The 21,615-nt window shown below is 39.9% G+C and overlaps 1 protein-coding gene across 2 annotated transcripts in view; it reads right to left on the bottom strand.

The window, feature by feature from the left end:
* Positions 1–7,947: 7,947 nt before the first annotated feature.
* Positions 7,948–21,615, bottom strand: part of RMND1 (required for meiotic nuclear division 1 homolog) — a 43,927-nt gene continuing 30,259 nt past the window's right edge. For both annotated transcript variants that reach the window (XM_041743133.1, XM_041743134.1), the window contains 2 exons: positions 8,650–8,766; positions 7,948–8,159 (listed from right to left, as the gene is read on the bottom strand). In XM_041743133.1, coding sequence (XP_041599067.1) covers positions 8,127–8,159; positions 8,650–8,766 — 150 coding nt within the window. In that variant the 3' untranslated portion in view covers positions 7,948–8,126. The remainder of the gene's footprint in view (positions 8,160–8,649; positions 8,767–21,615) is intronic.

Genomic DNA, 21,615 nt, shown 5'->3' on the forward strand with positions numbered 1-21,615 from the left:
GAGTATCAAAGAATTTATGACATATTTTAATAACTACCACAGTTCTGTATTTTTCCTGTTTATGGGTGAATTAGGATTGAATCAGAAGCCTTGTTGAAGTCAATCTGTAAGTAATTATCTTAGTTAATTAAGTCAGTTTTTTTCTCTGAGGGCTTTTAGTCTCACGCCCTCAATCTTAAATTTGAGAAGGGAGGCTCAAAGAAGTTAAGTAATTAGCCAGCGCATGGCCATTCAGTGTAGGAACATTTAAACAGATTTTTCTGTTTCTTTTTTTTTTTTTGTCATGAATGATGTGTGTGCTGATTAAGATGAGAAAACTTGTTAGTGATTTTTAAATATATAAAGAAGTTATAGTATAGAACTGTTGTTTCCTAGTCTCGTGGTTTGCAAACTTCTACATGATAGTAATACTTTGTTTGTTTGGCCTACAGATAATACCTGATGTCTGTGAATTTGCAGACTCCTCATACCAGTACCGCCTTCCCATTTATTTTTAGAGGAAACAAAATATACTTATGAATTTAAAAGATTTAAATGAATGAATTTATTTTTTAAAAATATTTTGTTTATTTATTCATGAGAGACACAGAGAGAGAAAGAGGCAGAGGGAGAAGCAGGCTCCATGCAGGGAGCCTGATGTGGGACTTGATCCCGGGACTCCAGGATCATGCCCTGGGCTGAAGGTGGCCTTAAACCGCTGAGCCACCCGGGCTGCTCTGAAGGACTTTACTTACTGTTAGCTCCAGATGCTGCATATATACCGACCTGGAGACTGTACTCTGTAACTATTCTAGATAGCACATTTCTAGGACCTAAAAGAAGGTATTATAACAAAGATAATCAGGGTTTGAGTATGAAAGAAATGGATACCACTTTCTGCTGTGAGACAGTCATGGAAACTTTGGATCTAGTAAGATTTGTTCTAAGACCAGTTTTTTCTTTGTGGTATAAAGGAGTAGGATGGGACCCTGATATACATGGATAATGTGAGTAGAGCCAGGATAAATTTTGAAGGCCTCCCTTAACTTTTTTCTTTTAAATCCAGTAGACTTTCCTGAGTAATAGGTTGGGGATACAGTAAATTTTCTTACACCTCTGCTGTTGCAGAATTGACAATAGCTGCTTTGTTCTTAAACTGCTTTCCAGTTTCTCTTACCATCAGGACACCTGACAGTTGCTGTTCAGCCATGAAGCACATGCTTATGTGCATTATATTTACGTGATTGCTCTTGTTGTTTACCTGTGTCTTGTAACTCCCATCCCCACTGTAAATTTTTTACAGGGACTTCTCTTTCCTATATATTGCTGGTACTCAAATGCTTGCAGAATTGAATTTGTAGTTGAAGGACCTAACAAGATAATTTTTCCCACTAGAACTGAATGAAAAAAATGTTTATTGTACAAAGCCTTTGGATACAGGTGGGAGGTGCTGGTGATATATATGTTAATATCTGTCCTTAAGATATTCACAGTCCAGTGGCGGAAAACACAGTCATATACTTTATATACAGTTTGTTCTTTATATACACATATTTAAAGTGTAGTGGTAGTATAAATGAAGTTGGTATTTAAACTGAATCTTGAAGGGTGAGTAGATGTTTGAAAAATAGACTTAGTTTTGTGACCTGTTTGGTTGTGCATTTCCTTCTTTATTTATTTGAGAGAGCGAGAGCAAGCGCCGGGAGGAACAGAGGGTTAGGGACAAGCTGACTCCACGATGAGCTCAGAGCCCGACGATCCTGAGATCATGACCTGAGCTGAAATCGAGTTGGATGCTTAACTGACTAAGCCACCCAGGTGCCCCAAGTGGTTGTGCATTTCTCACCTTTACTCCTTTATTATACATCTACCTTTAATTGTTTTATTGTTGAGTTGCCATATTTTGATAAGTTGCTTTTTTCTCTCTCATGCATGTTCTTTTTAAGTTACTTCTCTAGAAGTGTGCTGTCCAGTGCGGTTAGCTACTAGCCATACATGCCTTTGCAAATTAATGTCACACTAGCCACATGTGGATATAGGCTACCTATTGGACAACACAGATACAGAATATTTCAATTGTTGCAGAAAGTTCTTTTGGACTGTGCTGCTCTAGAATCATGTTTTGCTCATCTGCATATTTTCACTTTATTATAATGTATTGAGTTAGGAATAGAATGAGTAAATTTAATAGCTTTCTGACATCATTGGAAGAGACAGTGGTTGGTATTTATGACTAGAGGAGAGAGAGTATAGGATATTTACATTGATGAAGAATATAGGCTTTGCAGTCAAATCTAGGTTGGAATCCTGCTCTGTAACCTTAAGTAGTTTGGCCTTTGGGCATGTTCACTTCTGAGCCTCAGTGTTTTGTTTTTGTTTTTACTCAAATAGGGATAATATTTATCTCTCAGGTTTGTGTGCCTATAAAATAAGAATGTATGTAAGGGGGCTTAGCACAGTACCTCAGTCCATGATAAGGTCATTAAGGTATTTTTGAAGTAATCACTGATTAAAGAAATTTTAAAAATTATACAGTGAAATTTTTTTCTTTTGGTGTATAGTTCTATGAAGTAACATAGATAAATATTTGTGGTAACTACCATCAGTTAGAATACAGATCACTTCTACCACTTTCAAAAAACTTGCCCATGCTGTCTTTTTGTATACTTAACCTCCTCCCACTTGATATCCCCAATAGCCACTGATTTGTTCTCCATCATCATTTTTGTCTCTTAGCATGTTTTATAAATGGAGTTGTGTAATATGTAGCCTTGGCTTCTTTCCTCAGCCAAATTGGGTGAAGGACTCCAAATTGTAACATAAATCTCAGTAGTCACAACTGATTTTTAAGACATTTATTTTAATTTAGAAATCTTTCTTAGAAATCTGCATCTGAATTTTTGTTCATAGAATTGTGTTTGACTTGGGATTTTTATGTTTGAAAGTGAAATCAGTGACGAAATTTACAGGGAAACACTACTTCCCCTGGTAACTGTGTCTGTGTATGATACCCACTTGTTTTTCTTTATGAAAGTGATTGATCACTGGTGGGGGAGATTCCCATTTTTATTATTTATTAAAAGATTTTATTTATTCATGAGAGACACAGCGAGAGAGAGGCAGAGAGATATAAGCAGAGGGAGAAGCAGGCTTCATTCAGGGAGTCTGAATGTGGGACTTGATCCTGGGATTCCAGGATCATGCCCAGGGCTGAAGGCAGTGCTAAACCGCTGAGCCACCCAGGGATCCCCTAGATTCCTATTTTTAGTAGTTTATCCATATTAAAGATCTGTGAGTGGCAGGAGAGTCCTCCTGTGAAAAAGTTGTCTAAACATTAATTTCTAAAATGTGGTCTGAAGCTAGGATAATCAGCTGGCTGCTTTGCCCAGGTCTTCCCTAGCCTACCACTGAAAGTCTGGCTGCTGCAGGAAACCTCTCAGTGCCAGGAAATCCAGGATCTGAAAGAACCATATAAAATTTGAGGACTCCAGTTTATCAGATTTCATTAGTGAACCACAGGACAAGTATTCAAACTAATCATACTTGCCATCAGAGTGCTTAGAGTCAAAATCTCTAAGGTAACCAGAACCTAAACCACATGAGACTTTTTAGATTAAGATCAATACTCTGAATTTAAAGACGAGTGTTTGCTGGCTTAGATTTGACTGGAATTACTTCATTTTTTTGTTGGTTTGTTGCCCTCTGTATGTAAGTCTTTGTGTGATGAGTTCAAGTAGTAGTCAAGTTACATATTTCTATATTAGCAATATTAAATTCTTGTAAGCAGGTTTTTAAGACTTGTGTATTGAAGCTAGATTAGGGGCAGCCCGGGTGGCTCAGTGGTTTAATGCCGCTTTCAGCACAGGGTGTGATCCTGGAGACCCGAGATCGAGTCTCCCTTCATGGAGCCTGCTTCTCCCTCTGCCTGTGTCTCTGCCCCCCCACCCCCCTGTCTCTCATGAATAAATAAATAAGTCTTAAAAACAAAAAAAGCTAGATTGAAAGTCAAATTCATACTTAACCAGGATCTCTCCTGTTTTGGGCTTCTTTTCAGTTCTAGTGCTGTCTAAATTGCACGTAAATTTTAGGTTCTTTAGTTTAACTGTTGTGTTCACCTTTCCTGATTTTTTCAGAGATTTCTTTGTGGAACATCTGCTATCTTTAAGCAGATTAGTTGTTTACTTGTCCTACAACTTTCATTTAAATGTAAGCTTCATGAAAGTAGGAGCCCTTTTCATGATCTCTGCCAACTGTATTTTGGAGCGTAGAGTAGCACATCTTGAGTATTTGTTGTATTACATGAAAAAAAGGAGGGTCTCTGTGACTAGGTTTTACAGTTGTGTGCTTTCCAGCCTATTCTATCATAACAGTCTAGGACATGTTGAAACATTTTTTTATTTTTAAAATTTTTAAAAGATTTATTTATTTGGAAAGAGCACGCAGGCACGGCACAGGAAAAGGGCAAAGGAGAAGAATATCCAAGTGGACTCCCGCTGAGCATGGAGCCTGACGCCAGGGCTCTATCCCATTACTCATGAGGTTAGAACCTGAGCAGAAACCAAGAGTTGAACATCTAACCGACTGAGCCACCCTGGTGCTCTGAAGCATTTTGTTTTTTAAAGATAACATTTAAATCTATGTTTCAAATTGTGCAGAAGGAGTGAAAAAAATGTGCCCTTTAAAAAATCCTGTTCCCTTAAACCCCTGAGGAAAGGTCCCATAAGGAAAGGGAATTTGGAATAGTGACCTTAAAACTTCTTTTAAAAATGGCAATTCATAATCAGTGGAAAATTGAAAGTTAATAGGCTTGGATTGGAAGTATTTGGAAAAGCTTCCTTTACTCATCTTCATCATCTCACAGCAAGGGCCCCACACATAAAGTTTGTAAAGGCAGGGAGAGGAGAGCATGAGGAGGTTGGGGTAGGGAAAGAAAAGGAATTACCTGAGGAGATTCAGTAATGTACTTAGTACATTAAATGGAACAAGAAGGTGCTAATGAATTACTGAAAAATCTCTATCTTTGCTTTCTCAGTATAGGGAGCATGGGAATCTCTTGGAGAGTTTTAAAAAATATTCCTTAGTTGCAGCCTCAGAAATCCTGATTGCGAAACACAGGAATATAAATCAGGGGCACCTAAATGTTTGCTGGGGAATTGGTCTGAGCACCACACTTTGGAATTAAAAATAGGTGAATATGATTAAGTTTTGTAAAAAAATGTTTCTGAGAGTAGAAGCAGTATATTAATTTTATATGTAAAAATATTCCTGTTTCTGACTGCTGTGATTATCTGAAGGCGGCACCCCAGAATGCCTATTGGCAGCTGCCTGGTACATACAAAATATGTAGAGTTTAAAAGCCTTTTGGGGCATGCACTGAATAGTCAACTTGTTTTATTTCAGAATCCAATAGATTTTATACTCAGATGGTTTGTAATAACAGTAAACTGGTAGCTTCACATGTGTTAATTCCATTAATCCTCACAGCAGCTCTCTGAGGTAGTGGTACTGTTAAAACCATTTTACAGATGAAGAGACTTAGACCCAGAGAGGTTCAGTGATTTGCCCAAGGTGATAGAGCTAGTAGGTGGTGGTGAGGAATGCAAATCTAGGTTGGTCTTAGTCACTCCTCTCATGAGTGATAGAAATTTGATAACACTTTGAGGAGTGCTTCACCAAGGTGAAGATACTTTAGGCTTTCCTCAGTCTTCTGGTAGGATTTCTTTTTGTTGTTAAAGAAGTTGTGATCATGAAAAATTTTCTTCTGTTACACCTAAAATAATTAAAAGAAAAAATAAAACAACTGGGGCACCTGGGTGCCTTTAGCTCACATCATGATCCTAGGGTGCTGGGTTCAAGCCCTGTATTGGGCTCCCTGCTCAGCAGGGGTCTGCTTCTCCCTCTCCTGTCACTCCCCCCTGCTTGTGTTCTCCTTCTTTCCAATAAATAAAATCAAGTTCTAGGAAAGAGGTTTTTTATTTTTTTTAAGTTGAAGCTTTTTCATAATTTAAGGAGTTGAAAAAGATGCAGTTTCTGATGAATCGTTAAGTATTGGTATTTAAAAATAAAGGTATTTGTCATTAATGTATGTAGTGGAATGTAATACCATAATGAGTGTCTGCCATGATTGCTTTAATAAACGTAAGTAAACAATTCATACTTAACTGTTCCTTTTTTCTTCTTGAAAAACTGTTAATTCCTCCCACAAAATGTTTACCTAATAAATTTTTGCTTGAAGGTCTTATTGATTATCCTTTTGTTTATTGTGGCATATTTGTATATAAGTTGAAATGTTAGGTTTTGCAATGACCATAAGACACCAAATGTTCATATTTTGTTGTTAAAATTGTTATAATTAACACACAGTTGACACAGCAAATGTACATATGATACTTAGAGTAAAACTTTATTAGAAATGCCCCTCTTAATAAGTGGGGGCTTATATGGTTCCTATGAAATTAGAAAGCTTTGTTGACCAGTTATTTCAAATTGTCTTCCTGTTGGCTTCCCCCAAATTTTTAGATATAGGTTAAATACACTTACAGGTTTTTAAATATAGTGGACCAAACTAACATTGAAGACTGGGTGAGAAGGGAAGATGTGAAAGGGGAGAACAGGCTTCAGGCTTCATACATTGGCTGCAGGTGTGTATACAGGCATAGCAGCTTTATATAAAAGTGCTTCTGTGGAACTTAAAGATCTAGAATGCATTACTTGACTCTGCATGCCCACATGTTCCTAGGGAAGTCTTAGGATATAGGATATAGGTGTTTTAGCAGACTGCTAATCAAACTCTGGCACTGTGCTAAAAATGAAAATGGTACTAAGATGTTTACCTTTGCACTATTAGAGCAAATAAGTATGTAAATCTGGTAAGGGTATAGGTATATGTATATTTTCTTTGTGAAATAGTGTGTAGCAGTTAAGTTGCAAAATAAGTATCAAGTTAGAACAGTAATACTGTTTTCATGGATATAAACCTTGAACAACAGGTTTTATTGAGTTTCACAGTTCCATTTATATGCAGGTGGATTTTTTTTCCATAAACACAGTACATACAGTATGTAAATGCATTTCTCAACCTTTCTCCAACTTGCCTTATTGTAAGAATACAGTAAAAATACAAGAAATGTGTTAATTGACTTATTAGTAAGGCTTCCGGTTGACAGGCTGGTAGTTAAGTTTTGGTGGAGTAAAGTTAGAGGTTTTCAACTGTGGGGGGTGAGTATGTCTAGCCCCTGCCCCCCCCCATTCAAGGGTCAACTATAATGCATGAAAAAAAATAGAATTTTTAATGGTGAGGCAAGTGGAGGTTATGCATAAAAATGAAGATAAGGAATCTGCTTTTTAAAGACTTATTTTAGAGATGTTAAGAGCATAGGGGGAAGAGGGAGAGTCTTAAGCCCAAGATGGGGCTGGATCTCATGACCCTGAGATCATATCTGAGCCAAGACCAAGAGTTAGGAGCTTAACCAACTGTGCCACACATGTGCCCCAAAAGGACTTTGCTTTTTAAAAATGTTCATCAATTCAAGATGGTAAGCACATAAATGTCAAGTTCTTTGTTCTTGGCATTTTTTCATTTCCCGAAAGTATGTGTGAAACAAAAAAAAATGTGTGGGAAGAATATTTTGACTAGGTTGGTAGTAAAAGCATGGATAGTCCTGATTAATAAAGGGAGAAGTGCCAGTGAGCAGCCATACTGAGATTATGCCATCCAAAGTACGTATATAAAATTCACTCTAGTCATCACAAACCTGTCCTGTATTTATTTCAACAGTCCAGAGTTTCCTATTTGGCTCTCCTAGGCTGGGATTGATATTTCTTGGAGACAGGTGAGAGGTAGTGCCCAAAATCTAAGCCTTTTGGCTTTAATAAGTATCTGCCTGCATATCCTAGGTGCTAAGCTTTCTATAGTTCTTTAAAATATCTTCCTTTAAAATTCTCAGTGTTAAAGACCCAAACACCAGATATTTCATAATTTTTATTCAAGCAGCAATACATTTAGGAGCTGAAAAAGATCATCACAACTTCTTGATTTAAAAAAATTAAATACCTATTAAGAGATTTCCCCAACAGTGAGCATTTACTTTTGATTGTAGAACTTGAATATCTCTTGTACTGTTAACTCTTCTCTGATTATCACTTGATCAGAAAAATACTCGTCCCAGCTCAAACATTACCTTAGGGTGGTAAAAAGAGATTTATTAAATTTCATAGCAAGCCACTGGTAAAAACTAAAAATGACTTTTCCAAAATTGTGATTAATGAAAAATGCTCCTAAAGTCTTTCCCATACGGCAAGCTGCAGATCTGAGGCAAAGATACTTGCTGCTGGGTCGTACATGAAAAATATGCAGCCAGAACTTTCTCTAAATGCTGTCTTTAAAAATGGAATTTCTCCAAAAATCACACTTCATGCATTTGCAATATTACCATAGTCACTTGAAACTTAACCTCACTTCCAAATATACTTAGTAATCAGAACAAAGCCATGCTCTTTTCCACTGTCATTTTCTATGTCAAAAAACATTTTTTTTTTTTTTAATATTTTTAATGTTTAAGTCATCTCTACACCCAATTTGAGGCTTGAACTCAGAACCCTGAGATCAAGAGTTGCACACTCCACTGAGCCAGCCAGGTGCTCTTACTTTCATTTTCAAAAGCTATTTACCTCGATGGTGATGAGGATGACAATCATCCACTCCAGGCGGAGCGCCCTCTTCTCAGTCAGGTGATTCCGCATTAGATCTGTCAGCTCCATACAGTGCTGAAGTTTTTCATTCATGACCTGCATTAGAAAAACCTTAGGAAATATCTTGTACTTACACTTAAACAAGTTTAAGAAATAAGTTAACGGCACACTTCAAAATTTGAAAGGTCTAAAGTAGGTACACGGTGAGAATTTATCCTTCAATTCTTGCTCTTCGTTACCGTGGCCACTTGCCAGCAGTACCTGCCTCTTGTGAGTCCACCTAGAGACATTTTGTAATGTACAGATTGAACTGCAAGAAGTACTTTGCCTACTGATGCTCTTACATTAAGATTTTGATAGAAGATATAAAAAAGTTTTTGAGTCCTTGTTTTTGGTACCTGCCTCTGGGAGTGTAGTAGTTAAGAAGGGCAAACTTGAAACATGTGCTGTGGCCAAAACATGCCCTACAGATGACAAAAACAATGATTACCTTCTACAGTTCTTCAAGTTCTGTGCAAACCCCCAGGGTTCTGTACCACTTGACCTGCTGCACATGTGCCACTAGTTGGTACTGCTCTCAGTGCTAGACTGCAGAGCTTCTGAGTTCTGATGCCTCCACCACATGTTGGTGGGGGTGGGGTCACAGAAAACAGTCTGGGATTTTTTAAAAGATTTTAAGTAACCTCTACACCCAATGTGGGGCTCGAACTCATGACCCCAAGATCAAGAGTCGCATCTTTACAGAACAAGCCAGCCAGGTGCCCCCAGAAAACAGAATCTTTGAATTTAAGACTTGGATGTGACCACCGGTAGTTCTACCTCCTTGATCCCTGTATCTCATTTTCTTTTGGAACTTGGAAAGTCTGGAAACCTTTTTTTTTTTTTTTTTTAAGTTTGACTTCCCCTGATTACTTACGGGGCACGCCGAGGGTATGGGTTTGGTCTGGAAATCTCAGACAATCCTCACAGATGCATGTTGGGGATTGATGGAAATGCGTTCGTGTGCCGTATGTACTTGTAATGATTGTACAGATCATTAAACCGCCTCAATGAGAACATAGGGAACCACAATCATAAGCATATATTCACCATGTTCCCAGCCTTTATGGCCACCCTGTAGTTTCTACTCTGTAAATGCTTAGAACACTGCCTCCTCCTTTCCTCTTTCCCTTGCTTCTCTATTGGCTGCTCCATCTTGGTCTATAAACACACTCACCTCAGGCTTGCTTCTGTCTTCAAGGTGCTGTCCCAACCCTCTTCCACTTTTATCTCTGAGTAGACAGACACATTCTTCCTTCTACTTCCTCATCACCCTGTCACTCCGTTTATTCTTTAGCCCTTGGAAGTTGCATATTACAACTCCTCTGAAACTTCCAAAAGTCTGCAGATTTAGTTAAGTCTAACAACTTTTCCTGGTTCTAAATCTCAATCAACTCAAGCATTTGACAACATCTTGAAACGCACACTTCCTTTGGCTTTTTCTCCCCTAAGAACTAGGTTCTACCTCTGACCATCCTCTTTTCCTGGGGTTTCTCTATCTCTTGCCTTTAGATGACATTCCCCAAAGTCCTGATCTTGTCCTTCTGGCTCTATGCTCTGCTTGCACAATCTCACCCACTTTGGCTTGTGTAGATGTTCCCTAAACTTCAGTCACTTTGCATCCCACCATCACTATTTCTGTGATGTATATGTGCCACCTGTACTATTATGTAATTTCCAAAAGACTTTGCTTAATATGTTTATTTTGAAAGTAAACTGTCATTACCATCAATGGACAACAGTGTGATGTGAAACTGTTGCCTATAGGAAGCGGAGCAGGACGCCTGGGCAAGTGGGGGAGCAGCATACACCAGAGGGCCCATCAGGACCCTAAAAGCAAACTAAGTGCTTCTCCTGACAGTAAAGAGAAATATGACTTGCTTCAATGTTACTCAGTTCAGAGTCCATGTGTTACCTATATTCATCTCTCTCTTTTTTTTTTTAAGATTTATTCATGAGAGACACAAAGAGAGAGAGAGGCAAAAACACAGGCAAAGTGAGAAGCAGGCTCCACGCAGAGGCTGACATGGGACCCGATCCCGGGTCTCCAGAATCACGCGCCAGGCTGAAGGCAGCGCCACACCGCTGGGCCACTCAGGCTGCCCTTAAATTCCATCTCTTGAACAAGTATATGTATCCCACATTTTGGGAAAGACTTAAACTACTATTTCTTTTCTACTTCCAAATAGAACTATTTAATCCTGGTTTCTTCTCTGTATTTCTAACTGCCTATGAAATATCTTATAGGTTTCCTGACCACGTCTCAAATTTAATGTTTCTCAAGCTAAAACTGACAACCTGGCCAAGTCTATCCCTTGTCTTGGCTTCCCCTTTTATCTGGTTATGCTGTCTTCCCAGTCACGTGGGGTGGAGACCTTTGATCTCTAATTCCCACTCCCTACAATTATGCACCATTGTGGACAGTCCTGGATCTATCCCTTTCTTAGCATTCCTTAATACTATGTAGTAGGTTTTTATGAAATAGTCATTATTTAGGAATGGATCCATTGCCCCATCTCCCTGGGCATCAGAGTTCTCATTCTAAATAGCTGGATCATGTCACTCCTCTGTTTCATGGCTTTAAACATTTTACCGTATATTGCCTTCTCGAAATCAAAGAATCCCAGATCATTTGGTCCTGTGCATGGCATCCTATGCTTCCCAAAGTGCTCTTTCTGTGGTGCTCCTAGAACACTTTGTTTCTTGGTTTTAGTGCTTCCTTCATTTTGCCTCAGCTATCTGCCCAGCACCCTGCCCTGCTGATCCCCGCCCTCTGGGGGAGTTACTCTTCCACAATTTTCAACCACCTGAGGCGGCCAGTCATGATCCCAACAACCCCCAAAAGCTCCGGAGTGGAAGGGGTGCATATAAGACCCAGGCTTAGTCGACCATAATGGCCACTTCCCTCATCATATGGTTGGTCAAAGCTTGGACACATGGCCCAATCCTTTGATGTTGCCAGGTAGAGTGAAATATAAACTCGGGACATTCCCTCTTCCCACTCCCATTTCTCCCCATTCTCACAGAGAAGGCCACTGAGAGGCAAGAAGGAGGCCAACTTGGCACAGAGGTGCTGAGGAAAGAGTCTTGATTGACTTATTTGGGTCTGCTACAGACACTATTCTCCTGCTCTAACCTTGTTCTCAGCCGTACGTGGCGATAGGTAAGCTCATTCAAAATTTTCTCTGGTGTGCAAGCAAGAGAGTCTCCATTAGTGTATGCTTCCGACTTCATTTAGCTAGAGTCCTGCATGTTACATGCACACACAAGGGAACACGAGAAAATGGATGGTATCACAGAGGTGGTAAATGTGAAGTAGGCTCTAAATAGGCAGGTGCTAGGAAGAAAGGGTAGAGAGCCACAGGAAGGGGAGAGCACAGAGGCAAAGCATGCAAGATAGTTGGACGAAGTGCTTGAAAATGAGGTTAAAAAGGTAAGTCAGTGCCAAATTGTGAGAGGAAATGGAGACTGTACATGGTAGGCACAGTAACGGTCCCCCCAAGGGCATTCACACCCTACTTGCTGGGACCTGTGAGTATGACATGGCAAAGGAGAGTTATGACTGCATATGGAATTAACGCTCCAAATCAGCTGGCCTTAAGATAGGGAGATAAAACTAGATTATCGGGGGAGGGGTGTCCAGTGGAATCACAGGGGTCCTTACAAGTGGAACTGGCAGGTGGAACACTTAAAGTGATGCCCCGTGAGGAGTCATCAACTCACTTCTGTAACATGAAAGAGGCTGCAAGCTGAGGAATGTGGGCAGCCTGTAGGAGCTGCAAAAGACAAGGAAAGCCTTTTCCTATGCAGAGCCTCCAGAAAGGAACACAGCCCTGCCAACACTTTGATTTGACTCAGTGACTCTCATGTCAGACCTCTGACATACAGAGATGTAATACAATACATTTGTGTTAAGCCAGTTTCAGGTAATTTGTTACAGCAGCAAGAGAAACCTACTCCATTCTGTAGGTAATGTGAAGTCCTCTGTGCGGTCTTCAAATATTGGTTGTGTTGACTATACTGGGCTGGGTGAGGAGATGGAATGGTGCTAGCTCAAGGGGCCAGTGGAGAGGTGGGGGTGGGGTGGGTGGGCAGGAAGGGAGTCAAGAATGTCTGAGACTGGGTGGGGGGGGTGGAGAGGAGGGTGAGAGGCAGCAGGAATGTCACAGGGGGACCTGAAGGCAGGGGTCAATGCAGTGCCCCCCCCCCCCCAATTTTTACTAGCCTATCCTACAGCCTTTGATAAGTATCTGGCAATGAACGAATGACACTGAGGAGAAAATGAAAGGAAGGCATGACAGGATGTGGAGGGTGAAGCAGAAAGAGGAAACCACTGTGCATGTCAGTTTTCTGGTTGACTGACAGGTGGATGAGGCTAGTGGTCCTGCCACAAGCTGAAATGGAGAATAGAGAAGATTCAGTGTTTTCTGGGAGAATACCATGGGTTTCATTTTGAAATCTTAATCACTGATTAATTCTACAAGTATTTGCTGAGCATGTGCTCTATGTGAGGTCTTGCCAAGAACTGGGAATATAACAGGGAAAAAAATAACCCTGGTCTCCAGTCTCAGGGAGCCTACATTCCAGTGTGCAGTGATACAGAGAACTGATTCTCAAAGGGATGCTATAGGGTAGGTCAGTGTGGAAGCATGAGAGATTTAGTAGGCAATAGGAAACACCTGGAAGGCCAGCAGAAAACTGAGGTTACAGATACTTGTTTGAAAATCATCAGGACAAAACAGCAGTGGAAGGAAACGAACAGGAGCACTGCTGGAGCAGGCCGCACGAGGAGAGCACCCAGGACAGAATGTTGGGGAACATCAATAGAGAAGGTGCAGTGAGGGACCCACTGCCACCTGGCTTTTCTGTCCCTACTGCACTTCTGGAACTTCTCTCTGATCTTTTCCAGGGCTTAGTTACTGAATGAAATGTCTTGACCCCCATCCACAGCTTCGTGGACTGCTTTCAGCACATCTCATGCCTCCTAATACTCTTATTTTCTTCAAGAGTCTTTCCTCTAGGAAAAAAAAAAAAAACAACCCAAACAAACAAATGGAACAAGGAACAACTTTCTCCTGGCATTACCACTAACTCTTTGTTCTGTGCATTTTATTAGACAGCAAAGCTTGCTGAAGGGCACCACCAGCTCTTAATTTTCTTTTGTATCAAGTAAAGCGCCAGCGTTGTATTCAGCATGCTAAGGAAGGCTAATTTCTTTTAACTCCTTCTAAATAATCTTCACATAACCCAGCGAGTCCTAACTGCCTTTGGTGTGCTAAGAAAATACTCTGAGAAATGTAGTTTGGGAACTTTTAAGCATGCTTGCTAACTCGTGGAAGATTTCACACCGAAGAGATAGCTCAGAGTGGGTCTCAGAAATGAACAATTAGCTGTAATGACTGAATTAAGCCACAAAGGTGACAATGGTAATGATTATAGGGCACCTCTGCAACAGGGGAGACAGTCAGTGGAATGTGAGGGGAGTGCCATAAAAATTGGCAGTTACCAAAGGAATTTTGATGAGCCTTAAGTTTTAGCTGCTATATAATGAGTTTTCAGAAACGGAATCTCCAAATCCATTACATAAAAATGAAATGTAGTTCATACCCACGTGGCCATCATGCTCAACAGCCATTTACGGGCTAGAGATCCCAATCCACATACCTTGCCCTCTGGGCCCATGAGCCAAATAATCCCTCTGTCTCTGGCATGCTCATTATGTTTAGATATTTCGGGGGAAAGTAGCTTCTATCCCTTTTGCTGCTGTGTTTTAAGGAGAGGGGGAATCCCACGAGTGTAGCTCCAATTTCATATTAAGTCCCTTTCCCCCCTAATACATTGCTACTTCTACTTTTAGCAATCTTGCCCCAGTTCCTAACATAGAATCCAATAAAGATGTGGTAGAAATATGTAATTTATAAAGATAATTAAAATGAATCTTGACTTTTGGCTCCAAAATAAAAAATAAAGTGGATTTTCAGGGACTGTTGGTATTATGGAATTAATGTTTGTGTCCCCCTTAAATTCTTATGGTGAAAACTCTAATCCCAACAGTGATGGTTTTTGGAGAGGGGGCCTTCAGGAGGTGAGGGTGGGGTCCCTATGATGGAATTAGTGTCCTTTAGGAAGAGGAGGCGACATCAGACAGCCACGTGAGGACACTGCGAGAAGGTGGTGGTCTATAAACCAGAAGAAGGCCCTCACCAGGAACTCGGTCTGCACATGTAATCAGAACACTAAGATGCGATGTGTGAAGTGCTGCAGCTGAAGGATGCAGACCAAGTACTCCAGAAACACAGACCAGATGGGACAACTCTCCTAGAACATGACACTTGGGCTCATTCAGGCAAAATGCAACCAGGGATGGTCCTGGCCCAAAGGTATCAAATGAATCAAATCGCATCAACTTGGAAGAACATAAGCTACAGATAGGTCTATGATGGTGCCGAATTTAAAAAGACTCTTATTTTTATTCTGATTAACTGCAATGTATGCATTCTCCTTACGTACTCAGTTAAGGACTGAGAGGCAAATAGTACTGTAGTTTATATATAGTTCATATGAGATTAAAAAAAAAACTGCTACAGAACTGACTTGTTCCAGGATTTTTCCAATTTTGGGACTGACTAGACCCTACCCTACTTGCTCTCTGGGCTGCATAGTCAACTTTCCAATGGTGTCTCCATTGGAGGTGCCCTCTTTGGTCTAGCATCAGTGATGATGCGGTGGCACTTTCTCCAAGTTTCCCCTTTCTTCTTACCATTTTGATTCTGGTCCCACTAGCTGATTATTTCATTGCACTTCTGGTTTCATTATTAATCCTACTTTGATATTTCTCACCTTTAAAATTGGCTTTCCTGTTGAACATAGCATTCACACTGAGCAAGTTCTTGAAAGACATTCTTTATACTTCTCCTCTGAACCATTGACTCAAATCACCTTTATAACTGGTGACCATGATCTTGTCCACAAGGACATGTGAGGGACACCCTGGGCATCAATATTACAGAACCATGGTTTGAGGGAAGACAGGATGGGCTTGGGGAGCATGCCTGAGCTCAAACTTCCAAGCAGCTGGCTATCTTGGTTACTGCTCAGCCACTTTCATTAACTCAATTAAGCACAGCAGGCTGGTTATCAGAAGAGGTAGAGAAGGTTCGTATCTGCTTGGTGTAAATGACTTAACACCTCATCACAATGATCATGATTCCACAAATCTCCATTCCCATCCAAGAACATTAATACTGAGTGTTCTTAAATTCATCCCCAGTAGGACGCCTGGGTGGCTCAGCGGTAGGGCTCCAGCCTTTGGCTCAGGTCGTGATCCTGGGATCCGGGATCAAGTCTCACATTGGGCTCCCTGTGAGGAGCCTGCTTCTCCCTCTGCCTACATCTCTGCCTCTCTCTCTCTGTCTGTGTCTCTCATGAATAAATAAATAAATCTTTAAAAAAATATAATAAAAATAAAGTTAAAAAAAATTCATCCCCAGTGTATTTATCTCATCAATACTGATGATTTTGTTTAGTATTGTTTTTAAAAAATTCTCACAAAAGACTTTATTTTAAAATTAATTTTACTGAGGCATAACTTACATACAATAAAATGAAGCCATTCTAAGTACACAAGGTTTCCTTGTGTGCTCCTTTGGAAACTACAGCCCCATTTCACCCACCCCCGCCCCAGCTCCAGGGAATCATTGATCTACTTTCTGTACCTATAGATTCAATTTGCCTTTCTAGATCCCATAAATAAAATTGCACATATGTTTCTGTGTCTAGATTTTTTCATTTGGCATAATCATTCTGATATTCACCCATGTTGTGGCATGGATCAATAATTAACTTATTGTTGCTGAGTGGTATTCCACTGTATGGATATACCACATTTTGTTTTTCTACTCACTTACTGATGGGCACTTGACTGCTTCCAGTTTTGGGCTATTATGAATACAGCTGCTGTGAACATTTGTATATGAAAGAGTGGGAGGACATGTGTTTTCACTTCTCCTGGGTAAAATACTTAGGAGTGGAATGGCTGAGTCTTATAGTAACACAATGGTTAATTTTACAAGAAACTGCCAACCTGTTGTACCACTTTACATTCCCACAAGTAATGAAAGTTCCAATTGCTCTATATCCTTATTAACACTTGGCATTAGTCTTTTAAATTTTAGCCATTCTAATGGGTGTGTAGTGATATCACATTGTAGTTTTAGTTGCCCTTCCTTGGTGCACAATGACACTGAACATCTTCTCATGTTCATTTGGCCATCTGCACGACTTTCTTTCGTGAGGTGTCCATTCAAATCTTTTGCCCATTTAAAAAATTGAGCTGCTCTTTAAATATTGAGTAGAAAGAGTTCTTTGTATATGCTGGATAAGTCCTTTGTCAGGTATATATACTGAGAAAGTTTCCTCCCAGACTGTGGCTTGCCTTTTCACATTCTTAGCAGTCTCTCAAAGAGCAGTAGTTTTTAATTTTGAAAAAAAGTTCAGCTTATCAAGTTTTTTCCCCCCAGGTTCATGCCTTTTAAATTTTTTTTTAATTGGTTTTAAGAAATCTTTGCTTGGCTGAAGGTCATAAGGCTTTTTTTTCTATATTTTCTTCCTGAAGTTTTATAATTTTAGCTATTACATTAGGTCTCTGATCTGTTTTAAAATGGTGTGAAGTAAAGGATAGAGTTCAGCTATCCAATTGTTCCAGCACCATTTACTGAAAATATTATTCCTTTGTTATTGAACTGATTTATATTTGTCAAAAATCAATTGCTTTTATGTATATTTCTCAACTCTCTTCCATTCCATTAATTTATATATTTGTTCTTATGCTATATTCAAATATCTTGATTACTGTAGCTTGATTTACTGCGAGTCTTAAAATCAGATAATAAAAGTCCTACAACTTTGTCCTTTCTTCGACATTGCTGTGGCTAGTTTAAGCCTCCTTGCATTTACATTTTAAAATCAGCTTGTTACTTCTAAAATAAAAAAAACCTTTGCTGAGGATTTTATTGAGATTGAGTTGAATCTATAGGTCAACTTCCAGAAGTTAGATCTTTATAATGTTGAGTCTTCTATTCTATAAACATGATACATGTCTTCATTCATTTGGTTTCTCAGCTATGTTTTATAGTTTTCAGGGTACAGATCTTATTTTTAAAAATCTTTCCTAAGGAATATGAGGTTTTGATGCTATTGTAAATGATATTTCAAATTTTTCATTTGCCAATTGTTCATTGGTGTTATAAAGAAAAAGAATTATCTTTTATACAGTGACCCTGAATTTTGTAACCGTGATAAATTCACTAATTAGTTCTAGTTGCTTTGTGTAGATTCTTTTTTTTTTTTTTGGTGTAGATTTTTTAGGATATTCTACGTATAAAATCCTATCATCTGTGAATAAATTCAGTTTTACTTCTTCTCAAAGATGTTAAATGTTGGGGCTATAAATATAACCACCCACAGGGATTAGTGCCTTTAATAGCTGGAACTGCATGGACTTTCTCTACCCAGAGACAGGTTAGCATCTGATTCTCCCAACTGCTGATGTGTGACAGTGGTTACATGTCAATACCGTCATGGAGGGACACAACCTCAAATTGGCCTGATACTTGAAAACAAGAGTACTCAGCATACAATAAGTAGAGGGGAAGCCTACACAGCTCTTTTGCTGTCACTGATGTTTTTTCTTATGTTTGCACTTGAATTAGTTGACCATTTGGTTGTCAAGGTATTCGTCACTCAAGGTGTCCTCAGTTGTAGACTTGATGCCAATAATTCCATCTAGTATTGTGAGGATAGACAAAGATGGTCACCTTCCAGGTGGAATATGAGATAATTTCTTTGGCATCAACCTTCTTGCACAAGCCAAGTGGCCATGGCAGTTGGCTTACTGATGAATCAGAACATGAGACCAGTGATGCTTGCTGGCAGTACCTTTGGTGGTGTGAAGGAAGGAATCGCTAAAGTAACCGCACTATGAGGATGATGTGGGTCACAGTGCCTCCCAAGTAGGCTTCTAAACTTTTCTCCACCTTTTTCAAAATCTGAAGTCTGTGTTAGGCAGACTTCTAGGATGCCACCCAAAGTCCCGGTTTCTGGGCACTCACACCCTTGTGCAATTCCCTCCCCTGGGCTGTGGGCTGGGCCTAGTGACTTGTCTCTAACAAAAAGAATACAGCAAAAGTGATAGGCTGTAATTGCTGTGATTAGTTTACAAAATATTGTTTTAAAGTCTGTCTTGGCAGTGCTCTGACCCCTTCTCACTGGCTCACCCTGATGAAACAAGCAGCCATGTTGGGAGATGCTTGCTCTCTGGAGAAGACTATGTGGCAGGGACCTGAGGGAGGCCTCTGGCCAAGAGTTCATAAGGAACTGACACTTCAGCCCAACACCCTGAGAGGAACTGAATCTTGTCAACGACAAACACATGCATGAACTAGGAAGTTAACCTTCTCAGCCAATCCCTGAGATTACTGCAGCCTTAGGAGAGAGCCAGAGGCCCTGGCTGAGCTGGACTTGGGTTCCTGACCCAAAGAACTGTAAAATAGTAAGTGCTGTCTTAAGCCACTTGATTTTGAATAATTTGTTCTATAGTAATAGCTAACTAATACAACCACAAGATATCCTTCAACTCTGTAAAGCTTTCAGCATCCCTTTGATAGCCCCTGTCTTCAGCCTATCTAACATAGTCCACACCATGGGAAGTCCAATGCTTTTCATGTCTGACCAGACATCTGTATGGTCAAATCCTGTTTAGCTAGATGTAGTATCTAAAACCATATTGGAATCCACTGAAGTTTGAATCTCATAGTATCACTGATCAATCTTTTTGGGTCAACTAAAAGCAACATAGTTTGGGATGGGCCTCTTTCCCCAACCACTGGCAATGACCTCCACTCTCCTCTGCTGGAAGATGCTTGTATAGGAAGGGTTGGTAACAAGGTCAGTGACAACTAAGGTAAATTCAATGTTATTCCAGGGCAAATGTCTGCCTGGAGAAAAAATATGTAGATACCAGAGCTGCCATTTTAATGAGCCATGATGGGCTGCTGAAATCGTAAGTCATTTTTCAGATTTTATTTATTTGAGAGTGAGTGTGCATGCGCACAAGCTGGGAGAGGGAGAGAATGTGATGCAGGGTTCAATTCCACAACCCTGAGACCATGACTTCAGCTGAAATCAAGAGCCGAATGCTCAGCCAACTGAGCCACCCAGGCACTCCATAAGTCACTTATTTTTGATGGGGCGTAGGATGAATGTGGGTTAAGTGGTAGGAAATCAGATTGAGGAAGAGTAGAGAACATGAAGGTCCTTGTATATGAAGCAAAAACAAACATAACACCTGAGGCACTGAGAGAAAACTAGAGGTACTGACAGAGGGATTGAAAAAAGGCAATCAGGAGATACTAACATCAAGATAAGTCAGATTCTGAAATGATCTGACAAGCATTTTAAAGTGGTTATCGATAAGCAATTACGAACATGCTTGAAACAAGTGAAAAAAAAAAATTTCAGCAAAGACATAGACAGCATAAGAATCAAAGGAAAATTTTAGAACTGAAAGATACAATAAGTAAAATTTAAAAACCCAGTGATGGGTTTAGCATCCGAATGAGGGTGATGAAGAAAAGAATGGGTGAACTTGAAGACAGAATGATGGAAATGACCCCATTCAAACAACAGAGAGAAAACAAGTGAACAGAACCTCACATATGCATGGGAGTGTAAGAAAGGACCTGATGTTATCCCATTAGAAACCAAGCAGCCCAGCACTAAGTGCCATAGCAATTTTTGGGTGCTGGAAGAGAACTGCCAGCCCAGAATCCTAGAGCTTGTAATAATATTATTTGGGAAGGAAGGGGAAATCAATACAGTCTGAGATGAAGATCTCCATGCAGGGAGCCTGACATGGGACTTGATCCTGGGTCCCCAGGATCACACCCTGGGCTGAAGGTGGCGCTAAACCGCTAACCACCCAGGCTGCTCTAGAATCTATTTCTACAGACTTGAACTCATGGAACATCACAAAGGAAAAAAGAATGACAGAAAGAATAAAAATACAGGTAAACACAATGGAATCTCCTTTTCCTCTTGAGTTTCCTAAATTGTATTTGATGGCTGAAACAGAAATTGTAACTGTGACGGAGTTTTCAATGTCTGCAGAAAAATAGTTCAGACAACTGGTAGAGGGTAAAGGGATGTGAAGGGTAGGAGATTTCTGTACTTAACTTAATCTGGTAAAATGTCAAAACTAGTGGACTATGATAAACTACATATATATAATATAACATCTAAGGCAACCATTAAATGCCTAAGAGATATACTAAAAACAGATAAATCAAAATAGGGTTCCAAAAAATGTTTAAGTAATGCACAGGAGGGCAGGGTTTGACACATACAACAACTTAGATGAATGGCAAGGACATTATGCTCAGTGAAAAAGTCAGTTTCAAACAAAAGTCACACATTGTATGATTAATTGATGTAACATTTTCAAAATGACAAAATTATGGAGATGGGGAAGATTACTTGTCAGGGGCTGGGGATGGTGGGGGAGGGGAGGAGGTGTGACAAGAAAGGGGCAGCACAACGAGATCTTTGTAGTGACAGAACAGCTCTGCATCTCGACTGCGTGGTTATGTGGACCGTAATGTAATAAACATAGAACATAGAACTATGTGCAATGGTCATTCAACATCCATTTTGTTTCCAACCCTCCTTCCCCATCTCCATCATGTGGTTTATCTCCATCACGATCACCTCCATCCACTTCCATCATTCTCTTGATACCTATGTCACTCTTCTCAATTTTACTTCCATGCATCTAAATGCTTGCGTGATGGTTCTCATTGGATGGTTTCTTGCCACTTACTCTCACCATATCTTCGGTTTTGCTTTTACACT

Source organism: Vulpes lagopus, chromosome 2 (genome assembly GCF_018345385.1).
Source record: "Vulpes lagopus strain Blue_001 chromosome 2, ASM1834538v1, whole genome shotgun sequence".
Lineage (NCBI taxonomy): Eukaryota > Metazoa > Chordata > Mammalia > Carnivora > Canidae > Vulpes > Vulpes lagopus.